The 22,490-nt window shown below is 36.6% G+C and overlaps 1 protein-coding gene across 1 annotated transcript in view; it reads right to left on the bottom strand.

The window, feature by feature from the left end:
* The window catches only part of EPHA3 (EPH receptor A3), a 409,122-nt gene that overhangs the window by 286,976 nt on the left and 99,656 nt on the right, over window positions 1–22,490 (bottom strand). Inside the window, exon 3 of the mRNA XM_005674802.2 lies at window positions 769–1,429. Within this exon, the coding sequence (XP_005674859.1) occupies window positions 769–1,429 (661 nt within the window). The remainder of the gene's footprint in view (window positions 1–768; window positions 1,430–22,490) is intronic.

Raw genomic sequence — 22,490 nt, 5'->3', positions numbered from 1 at the left:
TAAGTTAACAGCAACAAAAAGGTATTAAAACAGACTAGATTCCAAAGACTATAAATTTAAGTTCTCCCATGTATTGAAACATTTAAAATTTTAATGATAATTTTTGTGTGTTCTTAAACACTAAACCTTGACTAATGCTAAATAACAAACTTTGGGATTAAGTGGAAATTATCATCTAATATAATCTTTTGTGGAAAGGAAGATCTTTTATTTGATTTTACTTACCATGATCAAAACTTTAAATAATTTAAATTATTCCTCTGTATACCCAAAACTGAAGCATCAACTCTGGATTTTTAAATAAAATATTTTTTATTAAAACACTAATGTTTTATAAGTAAATCCATATTTTATGCACAGATCACTGAAGAGACACTATTAATATATCTTATAGCAATAAATTGTGTATTACTCTGAGATTGATGAGCACAACCATAAATAGTCAGTGGAGAATCTAATTCTGTTAGAATCAGATTAGTTTAGTTCCAATGCCATTTCTTCCCTCTACATAAAAGAGACAGATTTTTTTCCCCCTTTCAATTGGTCTAGTAGTATGTAGGTTAGCACCACATAATCAAATATGCTAATATTTGTACCAAATTATGAATCAACACATCAAGAGGGATAAATTAAGTCTATAAATAGTCTCTGTTTAGTTTGAGCCACATTTTGCTGCTAAGTGAAATGTGGTTTCATTTATTTCAATTACTCTACCATAAATTCACAAGTAAGAAGTACCACTCTAGGGAAAATAGAGAAGACTCTTACCTTGACACATGAAACCTCTTTCTTCATAGCCAGCATTGCAGGAGCACTTGCCGATGGGTACAAGCCATTCACCTTCTGTACTGCAATACATCCTAGGAGGATCTTCCTCCTTAGAATTGTTAACACAAGAACCTCTAACTTCCACCAGAGATTGGGAATCCATGGGTACTGTGTCTGGAAACATAGCCAAATTCTTCACTGTAAATGGGCACTTTTTGAAGTACACTCTCACAGACACTAAGGCAACACAAGCACCAACATCTTGAAAAGCCAAATAAAATCCCTTTTTGTTGACAGGACCTACTTCTCTGACCTCAGTGTTGAGTTTAAGAATACGGTCCCCGAGATCCATTTGCGTGAAACTTTCATCAGCTGCAATGGTGTCAATCTTTGTAAACTGGTGTTCTCGGAATTTGACTCCATGATCATCATCAGACTCCATGTAATACAGATTGAAAGTCTCCTTGCAAGTTCCCAAAACCAGTGGAATGCTATTGCAGTCCCGGAGAGTGAACTTTAGCTCCACATAGATCTTCTGAGCTGAGTTCCTGGGGATCCAGTTTGTCCTCAGCCAATTATTTTGACTATGATCCATGACATTGCACACCTGGTAAGTCCGTATGGGTGTGTAATGTTCATCAACACCACTGATCTCTTCCCACTTGAAGAATGAAAGAAGAAGAAAAAAAGAAAGACAGAATTAATGAGTTAAGCATGATGAATAATTGTGAATACAAGATGAAGATGTTAATGACATCACAGAAAATACAAAACAAGCAGAAACTTCACTGTTGCTCATTAAAGATCAAGATGTACAGCAACTCTGTCACATTCTTATTTGCAGTTTTTATTATTCACAAGGTTCTCTGAGTTCTTTGACAAAAAATAATTCAAAATTTTGATGAACACATTTGAATTTTACTGGAGTTTGTGTGATATTCAGGAAGAAGTTGCTTAGCAATTGATTGGACCTAGACAAACATCCTAGGATAAAAATGTTAAATCAGTCATCTCTAATAACATGATAAAAATTATTTTGTTGTATATTTTAGAGGATTTTTTTTTTTTGGTTTGCTCTTTAAAAAGAAAAAGAAAAATACCACTGCCTAGCACTTCTCTTTATTAAACTTTCCCCAATTTGGGCCAGACTTGGGTAAAATCAGTATATCACAAAGAAAGTGAATCTAAATTATTTCATTACCAGGTATCTTTATGCATGACATTATTAACATACTTGATCATTTCAAGCAAATATAATAAAAAAATAATAAAAATAATAAAGTAAAAAAAAAAAGAAATACATGATGGAGAACTTTGAATTTCTGAAGTTAAAAACGTGAACATGTCTCCTTCCCATCTCCCCAAAATCCAACAAATAGTTATACATGTAGAACAGAGGATTTAAGTATAGTGAACATTTCAATTCTTAATATCTTTTATCCACATTAAATTTTCCACATGAAAGAAATACACGGCTACTTAAGTTGTTGTTATAGCAGTTTGGTCTATGATGGTAATAAAACTTTTTTTCATTGTAAATACACTCAAAAATTTCAAGACTTTTTAGAAAAGTTAAGCGCTGTTTCTTTGATCCTTATACAGGTTTTGAGAAGCTTTCAAGTTAGCATCACATTGTTTGTGTTATTTATGATTCTAAAACTATTATGCTATTTAACTGTTAAACCTATGTCTACGCTCTATTTATATCATGCTTAGTTATCTTAATGCTGCTAGGAAAGTACATCGTTTTCCATGTCATATTAGAGTTCTAATCGTCTATGGCTCCCCATTACTCATGTAAGAACTTCAAACTCTTCAGTTGGTATTTGCGCTTTTCCAAACACTATTCCCAACTTACATTTATTTTTTTTCTAAAAGTCTGAATTGAGATTAGAGAATTATAAGTTTCACTTATGCACATACTGTTCTTGTCTCTGTGAACTCTTTTTTATGTTTTCAAAAGAAATGTTGGATCTTCTTTTGTTATGGTATAAAGAAAGAGCATTGGTCTCTGCTCATTTCTCTGCGATGCCTCCCATAACCTTAACGTGCTTAAGACACTTTCTGTTTCATATAACACTTATTAAATATCTTTTTCAGTTTTAGATTTAATTCATGATACATCATTAGATTAGTTTAACATTGTTTCAAATACATTTGTTAGATTTTAGAGTTCTTTATATCCTTTATAATATGCAGCACACAACTTCACTTTTTGGGAATAAAAGATGAATACAATGCATAAAAATTATATTTTTAATAGTATATTTAGTAATAATTCAAGGAAATAATAAAGTTCACATTAGAGAATATATTTTAACTTTGTAAATAAATAAATGAAATCCTTGTAATGCCCATTATAAATGGGTTCCTAAAATCTTCTCCATTAAGAGATTTACTTATTTTCATAAGAAATAAGTTTTAAATAATTTTAACTAAATCAATGGCATTTAAAAAATATTAATGTATTTTCTACTTATATTTATTAAATACACATAGAAAATCCAATCCACAACTTCTAGTTACAAAGTGAGATAAAAATGCTATTTTTTTAAATTCACAATAACCAAAAGTAAAGAAATATGGCATTTATCTGGCCTTTGAACCTCATTAGCCAAAAAAATAATTATTTACATTAAAGTGTTTGAATTATCAAATCCAAGCTGCACCCTTCCCCACTACCAATGTGAGAAACACAGTTTTAAAATTCTTTAGTCTCATTAGCTCTCCTAGCAATCTAAGAACAAACCAAAAGCAAATAATTAAACAGCACCACTTATTTCAGTAACTTGGATCATTCAGGGTCTGGAATATTTGAGAAGCATTAATTTTCTGGAGGCAAAATTGGCTTGTCTTTATTGTCATGCCTAATATCCAACAAAGGAACCCATTTTGTTATTGTAGAAAACCCTAGAATAATATACAAGAAAATACTCATAATGTATTTTTAATAATCACCAATTTATCATTTTCAAACAACCACTCTATAAATATATTATATGGACAGCTTTTAAGAACAAAAGTATATATGAGAGTCTCATTTCTGAGGATTTTACACTGAGGTGCCTATAAAAGTAAAGTCATATTCAAAACCAAAATTAATGTCTAACTTTAATATCAGAAAATTAAAAACCTGTGAACTGAGTTGAAGCTCAAAAAAATTGTAATGTTAAACAGTATTATTATGTTGCATCTTTATTAATATTACATTGATTCTATGATGGCACTGTAAAGTATAGAGCTAACAAAAACTCCAAAGAATAAATGCTTTCTGTGGGCCTTTTACAGAATGTTAGATGATAGGCCTATTTAAAAATTAGCCAACTGACTTCAAAAATTTTAGGTCAGAATTTTCTTATCAGAATAGATAAGTTTGTAATTTGATGAATCAGTTGCAATTTTCTCCTGCTCTGGACAGCATTTTGTTAGACACCATACAGAAATGACACCATGTAAAGATTTTCACAATTTGATGTAAAATATGATTTTAATTATGGAGATATCAATGTAGTCTAACATTTCCCTTTGAATGCTAATTTGGCAAGCTATCACAAGCCCTTGAATGCAGAGGTACAAATTGCAAGAAGATAATGCAAACAGCACCAGCATGCTCTGTGCATAAAAAGGTTGCAGAGAGCAATTATCACTTCATTAATTTGTAATGAAAACCAAATTGCCTGTAAGTGATGGTGACTTGCCATCTTAGACCATTTGCAAAAAAACAGTAGATCTCTAACTCTAGCGTCTGCTGAAGACTTGTTTAGTTGCTCAGTCCTGTCCTTTTGCAACCCCATAGACTGTATGTAGCCACCAAGACTCCCTGTCCATGGGATTTCTCAAGTGAGAATACTGGAGTGGTGGCCATTTCCTCCTCCAGGGGATCTTCCAGATCCAGGGATCAAACCCACATCTGCTGCTTGGTAGGCAGATTCTTTATCACTGAGACACCTAGGAAATCGCTGAGGACTCAAGAATGGAAATAAAATTCCTAAAAAAGCAGTTTTGCAACAGCAGCAACAGAAATCATTAAAGTGCTGTTGTAATTCCTACATTTTATAATTTAAAAGAATATTCATTTTACCCAATCTCTATACTCCAAGAACTATTGTGTATATTCATAAATTATTAGAGATAATATACTATCATAGTCATTGTGCCAAGGCCAATGTGAACAAAGAAAATGGGTGAATTAGAATTAGTGGCATATAAAATTGGGAGGCACAAAGCATTTACCGCTTCATTTTTCTAATCCTAAGGAAGAATCTCTTCAAGGCGTGTCCAGCAGTAACACTGTCGAGCAGAAAGGGACACAGAACTAGTAAGAACAGAACTTAATAACACAGACACAGAACTAGTGACTAATAAGAACACGAATTCCTTCTAAGGCTCAAATTCTTCAAAATCGATAATTCCAGGAATAGCCTGGCTCCCAGATTCTTACTATATACACTTTTATCATTAGACCACAGAGACCAGAGTTGAATTTCTTGTTTTTTTTTTTTTTCCCCAGATTATTACAACTATAAGGAAAACATTTGCCCAGACTTCTTTTCCTTAGAAGAATGACTCAGAATTCTATTCCCTGTAACATTAGCACCATGAGCCTCCTTATCAACAAAATACAGTGTAAGATGTGATTCAATTTATATTTTTTAGATAGCACAGCTTCTTGTCACTGAGTCAAATATGTATTTTGAGGGAAAACATATTTTTAACAATTAATCAACATTTAACCTAATAACTCTCATTCTAATGAACCTCAATTATAGTAATAAATGATTTGTACTCATTGTTAACATCAATTACACTCTTGGATACACTTTTTGCTACTTGCTAATAGAGAGTAGGAGGAAGTGTTTACATTTTCTTTAAAAGAGGGAGAACCTGTGATACAGTTAGTGCATAGGCTAACTTAAATATTTAGAAAGTGAGAAAAACCTTCGTGATTTACTTTATATGGTTTAAACCATTTCTTAGAAATTTGCAGATGATATTAAAAAAGAAAATGATACCAATATTCTTATGTCTGTAATACTACATTTATATTTCAATGGTGAATAAGAAGCACATAGTTCTGCACTTTAGAAAATGCTAATGTGACTAATGCTGCTCTTAATAACTACGAAAGTGAAAGTGAAAAGTGAAAGTGAAGTCACTCAGTCATATCCGACTCTGTGGTTCCATGGACTGACTATAGCCTACCAGGCTCCTCCCTCCATGGAATTTTCCAGGCAAGAGTGCTGGAGTCAGTTGCCATTTCCTTCTCCAGTGGATCTTCCCAACCCAGGGATCGAACCCGGGTCTCGTGCATTGCAGGCAGATGCTTTACCCTCTAAGCCACCAGGGAAGTCCTCTTAACAACTGTAAGTGATATTAAAGTTGATTCATGTCATTCTTTCTCCTCTCCTGTTTCTACACTTACATGTTATTCCCTTTGCACATATCATAGCTGTTTCAAAACGCAGTGTTCATCCTAGAAATATTTGAACACTTATCACACATCAGCATAAGCTCGGCAAGGCATAATCACTTACAGGAAGATGTCACTGGCAAGTGTCAGACCCAGATGTATGTAACAAACTCACTATATTTCCATCTATTATTAAATAGCATTTTCTTAGCCAATAGGCCTCAAAAGTATACACACACACACACACATACTTGTAATAGTATTATATTAAAAGGTAGAGTAAAATAAAAGAGTTGAGACAAATGAGAAACAGAATTTGGGGGTTTGGGGCACTTTGTTGGTGATGATTTGGGGTCAAATCAGAGAAATACATTTATAACCAGAGGACTGAGGAGAGGGAAGATGGGGATTTGATACTGAAAATTCAGCATCAGCAACAAGGTGCAGGCCAAAGTCTAAAGATAATGATGCCCAGGAGGTACATGCTTGAGACAGCACTTCCAGTAATCTTAATAATAATGACTACTATCCATCCTCCCACCCACCTTTAACTCCTAAGTAATTAGCAGAAATTTGATAATGGTATTACAAATATCTTGTTGAAAATAGAGAGGACAATGTCTCAGTTTGGGTACAGTATACAGAAAAGAGATGGAAAACCAGGAAAGGAAAGAAAGACCAGAGATTATTATTGAGGAAAGCCATATTAAAAAGCAGAGATATTGCTTTGCTGACAAAGGTCCATCCAGTCAAAGCTGTGGTTTTTCCAGTAGTCATGTATGGATGAGAGAGTTGGACCATAAAGAAAGCTGAGAGCAGAATAACTGATGCTTTTGAACTGTGGTGTTGGAGAAGACTCTTGAGGGTCCCTTGGACTGCAAAGAGATCCAACCAGTCTATCCTAAAGGAAATCAGTCCTAAATATTCATTGGAAGGACTGATGCTAAAGCTGAAACTCCAATAGTTTGGCTGCCTGATGCAAAGAACTGACTGATTGGAAAAGACCCTGGTGCTGGGAAAGATTGAGGGCAGGAGGAGAAAGGGACAGCAGAGGACAAGAGGGTTGGACGGCATTACCAACTGGCTGGGCATGAGTTTGAGCAAGCTCCAGGACTTGGTGATGGACAGGGAAGCCTGGCATGCTGCACTCCATGGGGTCACAAAGAGTCAGATATAACTGAGTGACTGAATTGACTTCAGAGGATAAGAGAAAGAGTTAGGACCAGGAAAATGTATCATCTCTGCTTGGGTATTGGATAGGCCCTGGTACATTCTGTAGTTAGAACAAGATGCTGGCTATTCAAGGCAATGTCTTCTGAAAGTTTGAGCATACGTGGGGGTCCTTGGGTCCCCATTAGGGCCTACTTTGGATTCTCTGTCTTTACTCAGCACTTTACAGCCACATATACTTCCATCTTCAGCCTCAGGATTTCTCAGTTTCTGCTACCCTTAGACTGAGGCAAGAACAAGGGCAGTCTCAGCTTCACCATTCTAGGCCTCTGATTTTAGTAATTCTCCTCCATGTTGGGGCTGGTTTAGTGGTACAATATTGAGATCTCAGAGCTGTTGCCACATCTTTGCATCTGTGGAAAAGCATTCCATATTTCTGACTATAGTCTGTCTAATTTCCTTACATCAAAGGTTCTTATTTTTGGATAAGCATTAACCAGAGACCTTTTTAAAAATACTACTTCATAGGTGTCTATCCAAAATATTTCATTTTACATTCCCTAAGATATTCAGATTTGAGTAGGTGACTCCCTAAGGTTGGAAACCAATGTTCTATGCCCTTTGGACAACTTTTGCCCTCAACTTCACCTGGCAGCATATTCCACTATCAGCTTCCAAGACTTCCTTTTTTTTTATATTGGAGGATAATTGCTTTATAGTGTTATGTTGGTTTCTGCAGTTCAGTTCAGTTTAGTCACTCAGTCGTGTCCGATTCTGCGACCCCATGGACTGCAGCATACCAGGCCTCCCTGTCCTTCACCAGCTCCCAGAGTTTATTCAAACTCTTGTCCATTGAGTCAGTGATGCTATCCAAGTGCTCATCCTCTGTCATCCCCTTCTCCTGCCTTCAGTCTTACCCAGCATCAGGGTCTTTTCAAATGAATCAGTTCTTCACATCAGGTGGCCAAAGAATTGCAGCTTCAGTTTCAGCATCAGTCCTTCCAATGAATATTTAGGACTGATTTCCTTTAGGATGGACCGGTTGAATCTCTTTGCAGTCCAAGGAACTCTCAAAAGTCGACTGGTTGGATCTCCTTGCAGTCCAAGGGACTCTCAAGAGTCTTCTCCAACACCACAGTTCAAAAGCATCAATTCTTTGGCTCTCAGTTTTCTTTATAGTCCAACTCTCACATCCATACATAACTACTGGAAAAACCATAGCTTTGACTAGACAGACCTCAGTACATCAATGTGAAACAGTCATAATTATATATCCCCTTCCTATTGAGCCTCCCTTCTGCCTACTATCCCACCCCTCTAGGTTTTCACAGAGTGCCAGCCTGGGCTCCCTGTGTTATACAGTAGTCTCCCACTAGTCATCTATTTTACACATCATAGCATATATATTTGGAGAAGGGAATGGCACCCCACTCCAGTACTCTTGCCTGGAAACTCCCATGGATGGAGGAGCCCGGTGGGCTGCAGTCCATGGGGTCGTGAAGAGTCAGACATGATTGAGCAACTTCACTTTCACTTTTCACTTTCATGCATTGGAGAAGGAAATGGCAACCCACTCCAGTGTTCTTGCCTGGAGAATCCCAGGGACGGAGGAGCCTGGTAGGGTGCCATCTACGGGGTTGCACAGAGTCAGACATGACTGAAGCAACTTAGCAGCAGCAGCAGCAGCAGCAGCGCATATATTTCAATACTACTTTCTCAATTTTCTCTACCTTCTCCTTCCCAAGACTTCTGAATCTCCTCAGAAACTGTTTCTACGTCTATCTTTCCAGATAGTCTGCCTCTGTTTTCTATCGAAGGCCCTATTGCTCAGCCCTCATCCCATATGTTGTTGATGCCTGATTTGCTGAGGCCCAGATGTGCCTTATGTAGAAGCTCACCTGAATAACCTCGTCTTCTACCTCCCACAAAGATTCGTAAGATATTATTATAATTAACAGCATAAGTCTAGTCATATTGCTCTTCTGTTTCACATCTGGTGGTAAATGCAAAATGTGTGCATTACAAAAAAATGTCAACAGTGTGTGCGGGAGGGCTTCCTTCAGTCACATCTCTCTCTTGGTGTGAGTGCAAGACAACTGGTTTTAGATATGCTGCAGTTTTTAGAGTTCACTATAATTTGGTAGTCTCCTACTGTGATTTCTGAAATGGTTTGTGATTTTTTTAAGATGCCTCTATAACAGTGGTTTGCAGTCCATGAAGTCGCTCAGTCGTGTCCGACTCTTAGTGACCTCATGGACAGCTGCTGCTGCTGCTGCTAAGTCGCTTCAGTTGTGTCCGACTCTGTGCGACCCCATAGACGGCAGCCCAACCTGTTGCAGCAGCAGCTGTCCATGATGTTGCTAAGAGTCGGACACGACTGGGCGACTTCATGTTCACTTTTCACTTTCATGCATTGGTGAAGGAAATGGCAACCCACTCCAGTGTTCTTGCCTGGAGAATCCCAGGGACGGGGGAGCCTGGTGGGCTGCCGTCTATGGGGTCGCACAGAGTTGGACGTGACTGAAGCGACTCAGCAGCAGCAGCAGCATAATAGTGGTTTAATTTGACTCCACATGCATTTATTGAATGTTTTTATATGCAAAGCCAAGGTTAGAAGCAGTAGACGGCAAAACAATAAGTAAAGTGTGATTTTTGCTATCCAGAAACTGCTGGAAGGAAGGGCATGAGTATTACACAAGGCAGATGATGATACGTGGTCCATTTGAGGTGTTGCAAGAAGCTGTGGGGAAATAAAGGATTACTGGTGGAGGGGGGTTCTGGAAAATCACTAAAGAAGAGATGGAAAGGTAGGATGATGAGAATCTCTGCAGGTAGAAATAGGAGGGTTCACTGAAAGGAAGAGTGTGAGCAAACAGGAAGACCCGTGAGGACAGAATCTGTGTAAGGAGCGGGGTTCCAGTATGACTGGAATTTGGGGCACTGAGCAGCCGGGAGGTGGAGAGTTACTTAAAAAGAAAGGACTGGGCAAATTTGGGAATGTCAGCTGATATACCTTTACTTCATTTGCTGAAGTAAAGGTTCGATCCCTGGGTTGGGAAGATCCCCTGGAGAAGGAAATGGCAACCCACTCCAGTACTCTTGCCTGGAAAATCCCGTGGACTGAGGAGCCTGGCATGACTGAGTGACTTCATTTCATTTGCCACCATGAAGAACTCCTGAAAAGAGGCACATGGTTTGCTCCAGACTGGGAGTTGGTTCTCCAAAGAGAAGGAGAAAGAGGGGATTCAGAAAGACCTCTGCAAGTTCCAGAAGAGAATTCTGAATAGATCACCTCTGCTGAATGTATGACCATTGAACATATCCCAAAGATTATAAAGAGATATATTTTTTGCTTATGAATTTATATACGATACAGTTACACATGCAGAAAGGAACACAGCTCATTATACTATAATTTTGTGACTACTAAAACATTTCAGAAAGATTCCCGTTTGTACTGAAACACTGCAAACAACAACAGAAAAAAAATTAAAGATACATGTATGTAAATAAATGTTTCTTTCATGTTTCTTTTCTAAAAAAATAGTGTTTTCATTAGATTCCACATATCTGATTTCAAGAACATCTAATTAATATTTATTGAATAACTACTATCTACCAAGCTCTCTTCAAGAAAATTAGAGATACCAAGGGAATATTTCATGCAAAGATGGGCTTGATAAAGGACAGAAATGGTATGGACCTAACAGGAGCAGAAGATATTAAGAAGAGGTGGCAAGAATACATGGAAGAACTGTACGAAAAAGATCTTCACGACCCATATAATCACGATGGTGTGATCACTCACTTAGAGCCAGACATCCTGGAATGTGAAGTCAAGTGGGCCTTAGAAAGCATCACTACGAACAAAGCTAGTGGAGGTGATGAAATTCCAGTTGAGCTATTTTAAATCCTGAAGGATGATGCTGTGGAAGTGCTGCACTCAATATGCCAGCAAATTTGGAAAACTCAGCAGTGGCCACAGGACTGGAAAAGGTTAGTTTTCATTCCAATCCCAAAGAAAGAAATGCCAAAGAATGCTCAAACTGCCACACAATTGCACTCATCTCACACACTAGTAAAATAATGCTCAAAATTCTTCAAGCCAGGTTCGGCAATACGTGAACTGTGAACTTCCAGATGTTCAAGCTGGTATTAGAAAAGGCAGAGGAACCAGAGATCAAATTGCCAACATTCACTGGATCATTGAAAAATCAAGAGTTCCAGAAAAACATCTATTTCTGCTTTATTGACTATGTCAAAGCGTTTAACATAGGGTTATGTTTATTGTGTGTACATCACAGTAAACTGTGGAAAATTCTAAAAGAGATGGGAATACCAGACCACCTGACCTGCCTTTTGAGAAACCTGTCTGCAGGTCGGGAAGCAACAGTTAGAACTGGACATGGAACAACAGACTGGTTCCAAATAGGAAAAGGAGTGCGTCAAGGCTGTATATTGTCACTCTGCTTATTTAACTTCTATCCAGATTACATCATGAGAAACACTGGGCTGGAAGAAGCACAAGCTGGAATCAAGATAGCCCAGAGAAATATCAATAACTCAGCCATGCAGATGACACCAACCTTACGGCAGAAAGTGAAGAGTAGCTAAAAAGCCTCTTGATGAAAGTGAAAGAGGAGAGTGAAAAAATTAGCTTAAAGCTCAACATTCAGAAAACGAAGATCATGGCATCTGGTCCCATCACTTCATGGCAAATAGATGGGGAAACAGTGTCAGACTTTGTTTTGGGGGGCTCCAAAATCACTGCAGATGGTGATTGCAGCCATGAAATGAAAAGATGGTTACTTCTTGGAAGGAAAGTTATGACCAACCTAGATAGCATATTAAAAAGCAGAGACATTGCTTTGCCAACAAAGGTCCGTCTAGTCAAGGCTATGGTTTTTCCAGTGGTCATGTATGGATGTGAGAGTGGGACTATAAAGAAAGCTGAGCGCCAAAGAATTGATGCTTTTGAACTGTGGTGTTGGAGAAGACTCGAGAGTCCCTTGGGCTGCAAGGAGATCTAACCAGTCCATTCTAAAGGAGATTAGTCCTGGGTCTTTACTGGAAGGACTGATGCTAAAGCTCAAACTCCAGTACTTTGGCCACCTCATGCGAAGAGTTGACTCATTGGAAAAGACTCTGATGTTGGCAGGGATTGGGGGCTGGAAGAGAAGGGGAGAGCAGAGGATGAGATGGCTGGATGGCATCACCGACTCGATGGACGTGAGTCTGAGTGAATTCTGGGAGTTGGTGATGGCCAGGGAGGCCTGGCGTGCTGCAATTCATGGGGTCGCAAAGAGTTGAACACGACTGAGTGACTGAACTGAACTGAACTGAACTGAACCAAACTTTATATTGATAATATTTTAATGAAGAAGATAGGAAAGGTACATATCTTTAAGGAACATACCATATTTATGTCAAATCCATTGTTATATCCATTTTTATTTTGTATCCATTTGTATGTTATATGCATTTTCATTTATTTCTTTGCTCATTATTCTTTCTCGCCTTTATGGTTTCTGGTTTGACTTATTTTTCCCTTCCAAACATTTAAGTGAAAGTGAAAGTTGCTCAGTTGTGTCCGACTCTTTGTGACCCCATGGACTATATATATACACTCCATGGAATTCTCCAGGCCAAAATACTGGAGTGGGTAGCCTTTCTCTTCTCCAGGGCATCTTCCCAACTCAGGGATCGAACCCAGATCTCCTGCATTGCAGGCGGTTTCTTTACTAGCTGAGCTGAGCCACAAGGGAAGCCCCCCCAAGCATTTCGCTCTGTGCCTAAAACTAAATACCTCATACAGATTTACTAAAATCAGATATCACGTGATGAGCTAAATGTTAAACTCACATAACTAACAAAGCATAGAAATATGCTTTGGGGGTGCAGAAGGCATTGATTTTTAAAAATAAATACTCTGGTTAACTATGTGTTAAAGAGTGACCTTAACCAATTAAATATAAGACACATACCATGTCTATAAGAGCTTTGTAAAAATAAAAATTAAAAAAAGAATCAGGAAATGAATTTCTACAAAATGTGTGTTAGTAAATTTATGATAAAGATTTTGAAATGTATAATAAAATTTTTTGAAAGATGAAAAACAATCTTAAAGTTTGAGAGATGGTGGGTGGCAAGGAAAAAAACTTTCCAAAATAATTCAAAATGCTTAAAGATCTATCAAAAAGTGAATTTCTAGCCAGAAGAATGAGCTTGCAAAAGATATAATACATTAAAATATAAAATATACCATGGGAAGGTCATATCTACATTCTTCACTGTCAAAAGTTTTCAATTAAACCTGCTATTTGAATTTACTTTTCCTGTGAGGCGAAAAGTACCAATGTAATGAAAGACAGGAAAAGTAAAATTTTCACTGTAGAGGTTTGATTTTAATGGCGAAATATTTCTATTTATAATGTAAAAGAAACATAATTGCAAAATGTTATTTTTAGAAGTATAACCATGAAAAAATTTACCGTTAATCTGAAAATTACTTTCATAAAGAGAAAGCCAAAATAGTTTAAAAATCAATTAACTTTTTATCTGTTCCATAAAGTTGGAGGAAATTGTTTATATTTATCAGAAAATTTTCACTCTTTCTGTTGCTATATAGTCAAATAACTACACTTTTCATACTTTAAATTCCCCTTTAATGTCAGCGAGTAAAACAATGAGACTATCATGTTTCCAATTCTTGGAAACATATTTAATATGAAATTGCCCAATAAAAAGGTAATTTTAGAATTCAGTATAACTGCTTGAAAACGTGGGGTAAAATTCCACGCACATTGGCTTAACTTGTCTAGACTGAAAACTGTGTTAAAATGGACATTTACAGAATTATTACAAACGGCCAACTACTTAGAAATTAATGCATAGCAGTGACAGCAGTACATTTCATACCAGTTGTGAGATTCATGTAATTTCCTGCTATGATAATGGGTCACAGACATGGTAATTCATAGCAATTTATGATATACCTGTGGAGCACTCACAGTGACGGAAATGAAATTAACTCGTGTCACTGTGGAACATATGCTAAGTTTTACACATTTTCAGATAACTCAGTTTATTTTTTAACACAATATGTGTAATTCCTGAAAGCAGTTTTCTGAAATGTAACCTGCTTTATAGCAACAATTTTAAAGCTGCAGACACATCTTCGGGTGCTGGGTGGCAACCCTGTTTTATAGGAACATTTTTAATCATTTATCCATTTAGTATCTTAGGAAGGCCAGCTATCTTAGTGTCTAAGCTCTAGATGCAGGCAGATCCTAGGTTTGAAGCCTACCTTTGCTAGTTAATAGGAGGTTTAAGAGCCTATGATTAAATTCACACAACTCTAAAATGCGAAAAATCATAGTAAACTCTTTCTAGATATGTGAACAAAAGTAGACTATCCATTTTAAAACAATTGTAACAGTGCGTGGCACTTGGGAAGCAGTAAACGCATATTATTATTCTGCTAAAGTTAACAAAAAATGTCATTGGGATATATGGATTTTTTCTTATAAAATAATAGAAGTGTATTTTAAATTCAAGATTTATCTATTTTCTATTCTTATTTCACTAGTCTAGAGATTTTTCAAATTTATTTAAGGTCACCACAGTCTCTGACAAGTGTAATTTGTTTTACTCTTTCGAAATTCAATAAATATAATTAATGACAAAAGTCAACTGACTATATTGTAAATGAGCCTGCTGGCTATTATCTATGATAAATATGCTATTCTATGCAGAGTAAAGTTTTGCCAATATTATTCCACACTTTCTTAGGTACTATAGTTCTGTAACAGTTTTAGACAATTGACTTCAATTCCTTTCACTATTTTTTTAAATGGAAAGTATATGATCCATCTGTATATTGAGACATGTTTTAATAAAAATATGTATTATTATCATACTATGCTTTTCATTCATACTGGTCACTGTGTTAAGTCTCAGTTATGTCGTGTCTAAATTGAGATGATAATAGTACCTTTCTTACAGTATTGCTTAGTTTCTTAACAGATTATATTGGCACTTAATAAGTGCTTACATAGTTGTCACCTGCTAAGTAAAACAAATATTTATTAAGCACATATATGTTATAAACTTGTTTTCTAGTACTACCTTATGATAATGGTGCAGAAGTCATGGTTTCCTGACCTTGATAAATCTTAATCATAAGAATGGAAATATGTTTGTGTAAGCTTAATGTTAGACAGTCATTCATTTATTCAATAGAAATCCACCGAGAGCCAGGCACTCTTCTATTTCCTGGGGACCACTTTCTCCATGGGAAGAATAACAGTAAAGTCATCAGTGTTTTAATGGAGCTTATGCTCTCCTTGAAAGAAAACAAAGAGTAAATAATCACACAGACACATGAAAGCTAAGCTGACGATAATTATTTTAAAGAAAAACAAAGACAGAATGGAAGACTATAGGTGGCTTGACGAAACGACATTTCAATAGGGTAACCAGAGATAAGTTCTCACTTTTGTAGCCACTTGTTTGAAATGAGTAGCCAGGCATAGAGAATACTCGAGGATACAGCATCGCAGACTGAGAGACCAGAAAGAATATGAACTGTGAGACTGAGGGTGGTGGTATAATTAAAGCGTGGCAAGGAGGCCGCTGTGGCTGAAACAGAGTGATCCAGGAGGGAAGTGGTGAAACCTTAGGCCTGAGAGGAAGTTGACTACAAAATCAAGTAGGGCCATGCTGGCCGTGTGAGAGACTTTGGATTTTATTGTCAGACAAGGAGGAACTCAGTATATGGTTTGGACAGAGGAGTGACACGATTTGACACAAATAGGCCTACTGTGTAAAAAATACATTGTAAAGATCAAAGACCTATGATGTGAGATCATTAGGAGGTTATTACAGTGACAGAGGATAGGACATTATCAGTAAAAGAGGGGAGAACAGATTCTGGAACTCTTTTGGTGGTAGATCCAAAGGGCTTGATGATAGGCGGCGTGCAGGACTTTGGAGAAGGGTGGAGACCGCAACACATACACGCACTCAAAGAATGGCAACAGCTGATGAGATACCAGAGAAAGAGGACAGAAGCCAGGAGCTGGCATATAGGTGAGAAACTTAAATGTAAGTGCAATTTTGACTAGTGAGAATGGGTGATGATGGTTAGAAAGAGGAAAAATAACACATTCTGGGCAGGGGAAGCAATGTGTAAAAACACATAGAAACACAAAAACATCCACTGAGTTTGTGTATCATGAAGCTGCTAAAGTGAAAGATGGAGCTAGTCTTTCTTTGATTAATTTGACTCATATTAGACACTTATTATGTACTAGGACTCTATTTCCTCTGTTAGAGACTCTGTTTAGGGACTCTCAATATTTAGACTCATTATTCATTGCAATAAAGTGCAGTGAATAAATGGTCAGAAATCTGTCTCCCCAGGAAGCTTACATTCTAGTGCCTGCGAAGTTACTTCAGTCCTGTCTGACTCTTTGCAACCCCAAGGACTGTAGCCCACCAGGCTTCTCTGTCCATGAAATTTCCCAGGCAAGAATACTGGAAAGTGAAAGTGAAAGTCACTCAGTCGTGTCCGACTCTTTGCAACCCCATGGACTACACAATCCATGGAATTCTCTGGGCCAGAATACTGGAGTGGGTAGCCTTTCCCTTCTCCAGGGGATCATCCCAACCTAGAGATTGAACCCAGGTCTCCCACATTGCAGGCAGATTCTTTACCAGCTGAGCCACAAGGGACTGGAGTGGGGTTGCCATTTTCTTCTCCAGGGGATCTTCCCCACCCAGTGATTGAACCCGCATCTCCTGTGTCTCCTGCATTGGCAGGCAGGTTCTTTAACACTGAGCCAGCTGGGAAGCCTATGGGGAAGAACTGGTGGAGTTAAGTCCAGTCCTGGGATCTGAGCAGAGGACTAAGAAGCCTCTCCATGGAATCACTCTGGTTTCTGTGAAGAGAACAGCAGAGAATTAGAGGAGGAGTGGACAATGATTGTGTGGATAGTATGGAATGTAACAGAGGATTTTCTCATCACTCAAGAGATTCAAACAAATATAAGATTCAGGGACATTACTTTGACAAGAATATTAAGAATGGGTTGGAGGAGGAGTGGAGGGAGATGAATTGAAGAAATTGTAGTTAACCCATTACTGATTCCCAGCAAAAACACAGTTCCACATAATCCATTTGCTGAATGAGTAAATGAATGGGTTAATTTTTGAGGGCAAGTAGTATTTTGGTGGTAAAACTCAGACTTGGCAATTGATGGGTATTTGCTTTGAAAAAAATGAAAACCTGATAATGACTCTGAGTCAAGTTAACATTTGATAATCATATTGACCATTTTATGAGGCCATTACAGTAATGGGCTTTCCCAGCAATGCATCATTTTATCCTGCAAAACCCCTGTGCGGCAGGTACTATCATCAATTAATTCTACAGAGGAGACAAAGGAAGCTGAGGAAGAAACTTCTCACCCCAGATCACACAGCTGTAAAGGGTGGAGCCTCGATTCAAAGCCAGAACTCTTCCATTCCAAAGCCTTTCCTATTTTCCACTAATCTGTTTTGATGACTTGGAAATGAAAGTCACCAGCAGAGAGGGGCAGCAACATAGGTGCGACAGGTTATGTGAAGAAGAGGAACAGTTGTCTTTAACGTAAGCTGAGCCTGATGTGTCAGTGAGAAACATAAAGAAGTTTGCAGAAGTTGGTACGTTACCCAGAAGTCAGTAGACATTCAGATTTTGGAGTTGCATAATCAAAGCTTTGGAAATGCTTGAGATGATTTTTAAAATATATAAGACAAAAGGAATTTTAGAAACTGTGTTTTGAAATGCTTATATTTAGAGCTTAGAAAGAAAATGATGAGCAGATGAAAGAAATGGAAATATTATAAAAATTGCTTTTTCAAAGCATGCATGTTGAAATGTTCCCTACATCAAAAAAGTTTTTTCAAGTTAAGTATAGTAAATACTGCTAGAAAAGGAGCATTCACAGAGGTAGAAGTAGAACAAGAAGAAACCAAGTCAGAGATACCAGATCAGAGAATTTCAAGAACTTTGTGTTTAATATGAAGAATACCTTAACATGAACAGCATATGGTCTGAAAAGAATGAACTTGTTAGCAGAAGGATTCAGGTGACTTACAAAGATTTTTTTTTTTTTTTTAAGTAGCAGAGGTTTTTATAAAACTTTCTGGTATTAAGGAGCAGACAGCAGAGAATACATTGAAGTAGCAATTGTAGTCTTTTACAAAACAATATAATTGAACAGAAAAGATTCAGTGATTCTTCAAAGAATGAGCCTGCTGTAATGCATTTTACCACGTATAGAGACCTAGAGACTTTCTTCACAGGTGAGAAACTGACATCTGGAGAAATACAAGTGTCCAATGTTACAATGCTAATTAGGGACCAACATAGACCACACAAGATCCTGGTCTTATTCTCAGTCCTGCATTAGTGCTCATATACCACACTATCTTTTTGCAAGAGAGAAAAGACTAGTCTTAATGTCAGTTTTGATAGAACTCTGGTTCACTAGTTACGTATATGAAATTTTAACTAGAAATTTCCCTCAGTTATGGGCAATGATTGATGAGTTTGAAACAGTGTGTGGGATCTAAGGCCTCAAGCAGGGTTGGAACCCACATTCCCCAAAGTGGAAGCATGGAGACTTAAGCACTGGACTGCCAGGGAATTTCCTGCATTGCTATATTTTCTGTTGTTGTATTTTTAGACGAAACTCATTGCTTTATTAGATTTTCATTTTCTAAGCATATCAATTTATCTTCTTTATACCATGTTTTAACATGATCTGAAATACTGATTTTTTTAAAGAAAATCTACATATTTGGGAGAATATTTGAGAATGGACTTAACCTTATGTCAGTCGTGACTTACAGAAAACTGTAAACAAATCAAAACTGACAAACATTCCACTGTGAAAATTATCATGATTATAACTGTTCTATAACATAGTGTATTCAGTTTCATAGCCCAAAGTGAATGTGATTATAATCAAAAACAATGAAATAAGTTGGGATCTTAAATATTCACATGTCCAGAATTAGAAATAAGTGTTAACACATAAAGTTTTAACCATAAAACTTTAGGGGTGAATTAAAATTTAAACATTTTGAGCTTGGAAAAATGATTCAATATTGTTTAGCTAATATTTAGATAGTAAGTAAACACACTGGAATAAACTTATCAAGCTAAGTAGTATGTATTCAGAACAGTATTTTGTATAAAAAATATTACAAAGAAAAAGCAACTGACCTAATATAAAATGATCAAGGACATTTTTCTAATGACAAATTAAATTATGCACAATAAATTATCAAGTTACAACAATTGTGACCACAGTAATGCCAAGGCCACTATCAACTGAAAAAACAGTTATTATCTTGAAAGCAATTTGAACATTAAAAGAATTATACCCCAAAATAATAGCCAACTACATGTTACAGAGTTCTTGTTTTCTTTGCTCATAATTTGACCATTTGTTTATTTATGGTATCTCGAATTATCTTATAAATGCTCCACATAAACAGAAGGCATTGAACAACATATATTATTTTGTGGTTTTGAATATTATAATAATATAAACTACAACTTTGTTATTATATCTCTATTCACTATCCAAATAAATTTTAGTTCAACTGTCTACAAAATATTTTAGAGAATATTCAATGATAAATTCAACATTTAGGTATAAATAACATACGTGCCAACACACAATTAGTAGAAAATAATTTTCTAAATTCTGCTTCTAATTTTACAGAAACTGATGATCAGTTTCCGCTTTCCTGATCAAATGTGGCTAATGCTCGTATATTTCAAAGCAGTTTGTGCTGGTTTAGCAGCTGGATGGCTCCTAGAATTATTTTCCTAATATTTCATGCCTCCAGAATTCTTCAGTATCTAGAACTCTGTGGCACCCAAACTGAGAACATACACTAGTTTGTTTGCTATATTATGATCCTATTTAAAATATGGAACCCATGTAGTTTCTGGGGGATTAAGAAGGATTATAGTACTATATTGAAGAAAATTAACTATAATATTAATTAACTACAGATCACTACAAGTACACTGGAAAGAAAATATTCTGATAGGATATCCTAGTCAAATTTATACTCTGATTAACTGAGAAATAATTCCTAAATCTACAACTCTTTGGTTGTTATAAATGACATTTAGCATTTATTTCTACTTTATTATACATATATAATATGTATTATATGTATTGTATACCACTTTACACTATATATGATATGTGTATATACACAAAAACATATATTTGGTTGTGATTTTATATGTAGAATATTTTACGTTTATTTGTATTCATTATCCTAATTTACTGCTTTAAAATTTCAGCCTTGTTATTTTGAAGACAAGTAACCCTTTATTCCTATAAATCTGGATCTGAGAAAAGTCTAGAGTATATTATTTTCAGTATCAGCAATCTATCAATAGTATTATAGATGGCTCAACCTAAGTTAATGAACACTATATTGTATAATGTGCTTTCTAGACCAATGTGCCTAGGATTCTGCCCTTGGATTTTGGTCTTCTTTCATTAGGCTTGCCTGCTGCTGCTGTTAAGTTACTTCAGTCGTGTCCAACTCTGTGCCACCCCATAGACAGCAGCCCACCAGGCTTCCCCATCCCTGGGGTTCTCCAGGCAAGAACACTGGAGTGGGTTGCCATTTCCTTCTCCAATGCATGAAAGTGAAAAGTGAAAGTGAAGTCATTCAGTCATGTCCGACCCTCAGCGACCCCATGGACTGCAGCCTTCCAGGCTGCTCCGTCCACGGGATTTTCCAGGCGAGAGTACTGGAGTGGGGTGCCATCACCTTCTCTGTAGGCTTGCCTAGTCCCCAACATAATCATGCACTGACAGTTTTCAATTGAGCAGATAGTTTTCCAAGTTTTGATATGTATAATCTAATATAATCCTCATCACTAACCTATAGGGTAAATGATAATCTACATCTTATGCAATAGATAAGGACACTAAGCTACATAAATATTAAGTATGATCCTGTCAACACACTAAGAAGTGATGGAGAGATTTGAATTTAGGCACTCTAGTCACAGGCAGTACTCTTAATCATTTTTCTACATTGATTTGGCTCTGCTTGTTTTACTTTTCTGTCTAGTGTTTGGTACTATTATTTTTAATTAGAGGAGTTAATTCCAAAAGGCACTTATATGTCATTCTTCTCATCACATAAAAATGAAAATTCTTCTTTTCCCTGTTCTACTGCTTCCTAGTGCCTGCACAGTGCCTCTTTGATTGTTAAGTCCCAATTCATATGGCACCTGGTCTGTTGAGATTTCTTCCCTCCCAGCTAACCTGAGTCACTGATTCCTCAGCTATACATTTCTATCACTTCCTAAATAATTCCCCCTTTGCATATATTACTTCTTACTGCACTGATCTGCAAAAGTATTTTTCTCCAAAGAGGCTATATTTTCCGTGAAGGTAAATTTATGTGATCTCTAAGAATACAAATTCTTTGTGTAGCTAAAGAATCCAGCAGAGTGCTTGAAAATTTATATACTTGCTGGGGAAGATCATATAAAGCATAAAACTGGTTGGGCATGGTGAGGTCTCAAGAGAATCATGGTAAGCTAGAGAGTATATTAATGGTCTGAAGAAATTCCACTTTAATTTTTCTTAAATGCTGTTATCTCCTAATCTGTCACCATATCTAACTAGGGTCATATTTGCTCAACCAATGAAGGAGAAACATTCTATTTTATTTTTCTAATAAAATAATCAAAATGAAACAGGTAAGCATGTAACCATATGTTATGGGCTGAATTGGGCACTTCCCAAATTCATATGTTGAAGTCCTAACCTCTAGTACCTCAGTATGTAACCATATGCAGAGATAAAGTCTTTAAAGAGACAATTCAATTAAAATGAGGTTGTAAAATGCTAATCCAACATGACCGGGAAGGTCTTATAAGAATAGGATATTTGGACATAGACATGTATAGATAACAAGCTATTTGAAGACACAGGAAAAAGAGAGCCATGTTTAAGCTAGGGAGAAAAGCCTGAAACAGATTCTTCCCTCATGGTCCTGGAAAGAACCAACATTCTGACACCTTGATCTTAGACTTATAGTTTGT

The sequence above is a fragment of the Capra hircus genome, chromosome 1 (genome assembly GCF_001704415.2).
Source record: "Capra hircus breed San Clemente chromosome 1, ASM170441v1, whole genome shotgun sequence".
NCBI lineage: Eukaryota > Metazoa > Chordata > Mammalia > Artiodactyla > Bovidae > Capra > Capra hircus.
Note: the sequence above shows the minus strand (reverse complement) of the source record. Positions and strands in the feature narration are given on the sequence as shown.